The sequence below is a fragment of the Gavialis gangeticus genome, unplaced genomic scaffold, assembly GCF_001723915.1.
Source record: "Gavialis gangeticus isolate Ggan-Ray unplaced genomic scaffold, GavGan_comp1, whole genome shotgun sequence".
NCBI lineage: Eukaryota > Metazoa > Chordata > Crocodylia > Gavialidae > Gavialis > Gavialis gangeticus.
This window is the reverse complement of record NW_017729009.1, coordinates 10,869,249-10,874,987: the sequence shown is the minus strand read 5'-3', so window position 1 is coordinate 10,874,987 and position 5,739 is coordinate 10,869,249. Positions and strand designations below refer to the sequence as shown.

The window sequence follows — 5,739 nt, the reverse complement described above, 5'->3', positions numbered from 1 at the left end:
CTGACTGGCCTGTAGTTCCCCGGGTCCTCTTTCCTCCCCTTTTTGAAGATGGGAACCACGTTGGCCCTCTTCCAGTCCTCCGGCACCTCTCCAGAGCACCACGAGTGTTCATAAAGCCATGCCAGGGGACTTGCAATGACCCCAGCGAGTTCCTTCAGGACTCTAGGGTGAAGATATGTAGCCAGATATAGGTAGATATCTAGATATAGATATAGATATGGATATAGATAGATATTGATATGGATAGATATACATAGATATATACATATATAGTTAGATAGATTGATAGGTAGATATAGGTAGATAGATCTAGATATGGATATAGATATCTATATTGACTGATAGATAGATATTGATATAGATATATACACATAGATATAGATATAGGTAGATAGATCTAGATCTAGATCTGGACAGATGTAGATAGATATTGATATAGATACATATACACACATAGCTATAGACAGATCTAGATCTAGATATCTATATTGATCGGTAGATACAGGTTGATCTAGGTAGATCTAGATACGGACAGATCTAGGTAGAGATCTATACCGAGAGCTAGGTAGATATACATAGATAGACCCGCAGCCCGCCCCCCTTAGGGCGCTGCCCCTCCGGGCCGGCAGGGGGCGGCGTGGCGCAGGCGGGTGTTTCCGGCCGGCGGGGTGAGCGCGGACACCCACTTCCGGCGGAGGGGGGCGGGGGCAGGGAGCGGAGCAGTTTGGGCGCTGCACGGCAAGATGGCGGAGCGGCAGGAGGCGCTGAGGGAGTTCGTGGCCGTGACGGGGGCCGAGGAGGAGCGCGCCCGCTTCTTCCTCGAGTCCGCCGGGGGCGACCTGCAGGTGCGGCCGCCCCCACCGCCCCGCGCGGGCCCGGAGGAGGGGAGGGACCAGTGAACCGCGCCATGAACCTAATGTCTGCCAGCCCCCCCACCCCAGCGGGTGCGGCCGGGCCCGGGGGTGCGGAGGCTGCACCCCCCCTTCCCACACACACACACGAGCCTCAGGCTGTGTCCTGCGCTCTTTTCCCCACAACGACTCTCCAGACAGGGATTGGCAGGGTGTTAAATGTTACGTCTGCCAGGTGGCACGGGGGGGTGGTGACCTTGGGTGGTGACCAGGAGAGGAGAAGGGCTTTCTCGGTGGGGGTGGGGGAGGGAGCTGCAGCAGGGCCCTGCAGTGCAGAGTGATGGGCCGCTCGTTCGACGGCCCCAATGCCCCAAACCGTACCCTCCAGCCACAGCTTGTGGGAGGGTTCTCCCCGGCCCCAGCTGCAACAGCGGGTTTGCCTGCCCATGCTATTTCCACACCTTTGCTTCTTATCGCTTGATTGGGGTGGTGGCTCCGCAGTCATGATCCCATAGATCCCCGACAGGCCATGGTGGGCAGGGCGACCTGGGGAGAGCGTGGTTGCATGAGGCCCCTGTGGCAGGGCCGTGTTGTCTTCTCTCCTCCTCGCAGACGTGGGTCCGGTGGGAGGGTGCGTTGGGCAGTCGCCATCCTTCATTGGTGCTTCTGCCGTTATTGACTTTGCAGCTGGCCCTAGCCAGTTTCTATGAGGACGGGGGCGATGACGACATCGTGACGCTTCCTCAACCCACGCCCAGCTCCGTCTCCAGGGGCACCGCGCCCAGGTGAGCGGAGCGTTGCCCGTCCTGCCGGCTCAGTTGTCGTGCGCCTGCAAGTTTGGGAGTGGGAGGTGATTGTGGCACATCCATGACGTTGGCTTCGGACAGTTTTCAGAGCACGAGTTCCCTCCTGCTTCATTTTGTAAGCTACATGTGATTGCATGTCTCTGCAGGATGGTAGAGGCTGGTTTACCGCGCTGCTCAAGGCAAAGTTGATTTTAGTTTGATAGTTCAACTAGTTGATCTTGGTGGTTTCCTCTGAACAGGTTTGACCTGCACAGTAAAAAACAAAAGTTTTGTCTGTCTGAGGATGTCAAGGCACTTCTCAAGCATGAATGAATTTGGCCTCATGACATCTCTGTGAAATAGGGAAATGCATCCCCATTTTACAGACGAGCAGAGAGGTACCATGTCACTGTTCGCTACTCTGAGACACGCAAATTTGGGGGTCTCAGTCCAGATGCTGGTGGGTACGTGTTCAGATGGCAAAACCCAGCCTTTCAGTTAGTAGCTGAGTTAGGAACTGCAGTAGAAATACTACAGATCAGTGGGAAATATTACTGATTGCGTTAGGGACCTTTGCTAACCTCCCTAATGCAAGTTATAGATTCACAGACATTAGGGCTGGAAGGGACCTCGGAAGATGGTCGAGTCCAGCCCCCCGCCTGAAGGCAGGAAGTCAGCTGGGGTCACAGGATCCCAGCAAGATAGTTATCCAATTTTTTCTTGAAAGTGTTCAATGTAGGTGCTTGAGCCACCCCTGCAAGTTAGATGGCATGCAGGGTTATTTGCATTATTGTGGATTGTTCTGCAGATAAAGCTTCTGGTGTGTCCAGTATGCTAGCAGGGAAGATGACTGAAGATTTGTCATATGATCTGTCTAGGATGCTAACACCTCATAGATTTTGTAGTTGTCATAGATGTTAGAGCTGGAAGAGACCTCGTGAGGTCATTGGGTCCAGCCCAGCTAGGGTCAGATTACCTCAGCAAGATAAACATCCAGGCGTTTCTTAAACGTATCCAGAGTTGGTGCTTGCACTGCTTCTGGGAGGAGTCTATTCCAGACTGGCGGTTTGGACAGTAAAGACATTTTTCCTTACGTCCAGTCTGAAACGGTCTTCCAGCAGTTTGTGACAGATGAGATAGGCAGACGTTCAGTCGGGATGTTTCAGCCTCTTTCACCACTCAGCCATGTCAGGAGGTCTCTGAGACATCAGTGTGATTCTGTGGTCTGATGGGGTGATGAATCAGACCCTAGGTGACTCAGGACCTGGTACTGACACAACGAAGGCCCACGGGAATTGCTCTGGTCCCATGCTTCTTTTTCTTGTCCTGCTCTTCAGACCTTCATAAATCATAAAGAAGCACAACTCCAGTTTTTGTCCCTTGACCTCTTGGGTATGATATGGTTCGTATAGGAGCATGCACTGGTGGTTTGTGTTGCAGTTGGGGACAGAGTGAGCAAAGTGTCTGTTATCCTCTAACAGTGACTAGGTGATCAGCAGTCCCTTCTGACTTGCCACTTGCACAGATTACAAGGGATATTTAACTAGTGCAAAACCTGAAGACCACTGAAAATACTGTACATGCTCTTTTGTCCCCTGCCACGCACTGGAGTTGAAGTCTAGTAGAAGTTGGCCTTGTGGTCTGATAAGTCTCATTAATTACATGGCTGAAATACATGTTTGTGACTCATGTATTCATTCTGTTATCATCTAGTGATCACCGAGTGACATCATTCAGAGACCTTGTTCATGCTCAAGAGGAGGAGGATGAAGATGAAGAGGGACAAAGGTCAGTTTTCAGTTAAATACGTGAATTGTGGGGGATTTTCCTTTTGGAGAAGCATGGAACTTTATGCTCAGTGTGATTTAAATCTGATTTATTATTTGCTATAAATTCATATCAGTTGAAGAGTCTTGTGGTTTTAAGAACTATGAGTCTTAGGCCAAAAGGCTAGCCAGCAACAATAGCACCTGTAAGCTCATGGTGAGCACTTTCTGTAGATAGGCGCATTTTGGTTACTGAGCTGTGCTGTTGAGGAGGATGTTGAAAGTCAGTGGGGAGTTACAGAGTTCTGAAGGCATGTCCTTCTTCGCTTCCCTAATGGGTTCGTTCTGGGGCTTGCATAATGGCACCTGTATTCGTGTTAGAGGGGTGATACTTGATAATATTAGAGCTCTTAGAGCCATTACCATCCAGGACTGCAGTGGGATGGGGGTTGTCATCTTTAAAGCATCATTTAAGAAATGTTAGCGGTGAAGCTTTCTGCCATGTCAGCTGCAAGTAGTTAAAATGCACATAAGGGTGACTTGCAAAGCAAATGGAAGGAAGTGAATGCAGAAGCATTGTGAAGTGGCTAAGAATATTATTTCATTTTTCAGAGAGGTAGACTTGAGGCACAACAGTTTGGTGATTTGCTTAGGATCATCCTGGAAAGTAGTGATGTAGCAGGCCACAGTATTTAGGAGTACAGCTAGCCAGTCTTTGTTGTGCTGGGTTTTCATTTCTATGTTTCCTTCTCTTTTTTTTGCTAAACTTGGCAAATTCAACTATGGGCTTGCCAAGAAATAGCTTTTCAAACTGTTATAGAAGACAAAGCTGCTAAGTCATGGCTTTTCTATTCCCATCAGCTACTGGAACTGCCTTCAGTAGAAGGATGCTTCATGCAAACTATAGGACTGTCGAACAGAAACTGGCAATAACTGAATGTGCATGAACAGCAGTTTTTTCTTTAGCTCTCAGGTCCTTTAAAACTGTGCATATGGACAGCTTCCTCCTGATCAGCAACTCTGGGCCTGCTCTGTAACCTGGGTTTTCTCAGACCCATCTTCTAGAGATGCATTACTTCATATGAGTGACCATCAAGCCCATCAGTGACAGGGGTGTTTTCTGTTTAGGTTTTATGCAGGCGGCTCAGAGAGGAGTGGGCAGCAGATCGTTGGCCCTCCAAGGAAGAAAAGCCCCAATGAGCTGGTGGAGGATCTCTTCAAAGGGGCAAAGGAGCATGGAGCAGTAGCTGTTGATCGGACAGCCAAGAGCCCTGGGGAGACGAGCAGACCAAAAGTGAGGGGAAAGGGGGCTTGTCTTTCCTCCTCATTTCAGCTGAGTCCTCCTGGCATTCTCTCCCCCTCATCCCACTGATGGTTGTTTGTTACTGTCAAGTCCTGGGATTATTTCAAGGACAGCTGTATCTAGGCCTGTCTATTACTGCTGATCTAATACATGTATCACAATGGCAAGAACAGTCGAGTCAGGGTGTCAGGTGATTAATTGGCTAACAAGTTGGCTGCTAGAGCAATGAGTTTCCTAGCTATATCACTGATGCCGTGACCCTTTTGTTTGTCTGCCTTTGGGGAGTGGAGTGAGCATTCCCCAGGGGTCAGTCCTGGGGCCAGTTTTGTTTAGTGTCTTCAACAACCTGGAAGATGGCATAGAGTGCACCCTCAGCAAGTTTGCAGATGACACCAAGCTGAGGGGGAGTAGTAGATACACTGGAGGGTAGAGCTAGAAGTCAGAGTGACCTACACAATTTGGAGGATTGGACCAAAAGAAATCTCCTGAGGTTCAACAAGGACAAGTGCAAAGTCCTGCACTAAGGACAAAACAATCCCATGCACCAGTGCAGGCTGGGAACTGACTGGCTGGGCAGCAGCTCTGCAGAAAAGGACCTGGGTGTTACAGTGGACCATAAGCTGAATATGAGCCAGCAGTGTGCCCTTTTTGCCAAGAAGGATAACGACATCCTGGGCTGCATTGGTAGGTGCATTGCCAGTAGGTCAGGGGAAGTGATTATTCTCCTCTATTCAGCACTGGTGAGGCCGCATCTGAATTCCTGTGTTCAGTTTTGGGCCCCCCACTACAAAAAGGATGTGGGCAAATTGGAAAAAGTCCAGTGGAGAGTGACAAAAATGATTCGGAGGCTGGGGGATGTGACTTGTGAGGAGAGGCTGAGGGAATTGGGCTGATTTAGTCTAAAGAAGAGGAGACTGAGAGGGGACTTAATAGCAGCCTTCAGCTACCTGAAGGGTGGGGGATTCGAAAGAGAATGGATCTGGACTGTTGTCAGTGGTGGTAGATGACAGAACAAGGAGCAGTGGGCTCAAGTT

General features: G+C 49.6%; 1 protein-coding gene across 1 annotated transcript in view; it reads left to right on the top strand.

Moving 5' to 3' along the window:
• The first annotated feature begins 706 nt into the window (after positions 1-706).
• NSFL1C (NSFL1 cofactor) overlaps positions 707-5,739 on the top strand; it is an 18,026-nt gene continuing 12,993 nt past the window's right edge. Inside the window, exons 1-4 of the mRNA XM_019510037.1 lie at positions 707-845; positions 1,539-1,636; positions 3,350-3,424; positions 4,531-4,696. Coding sequence (XP_019365582.1) covers positions 744-845; positions 1,539-1,636; positions 3,350-3,424; positions 4,531-4,696 — 441 coding nt within the window. The 5' untranslated portion in view covers positions 707-743. The remainder of the gene's footprint in view (positions 846-1,538; positions 1,637-3,349; positions 3,425-4,530; positions 4,697-5,739) is intronic.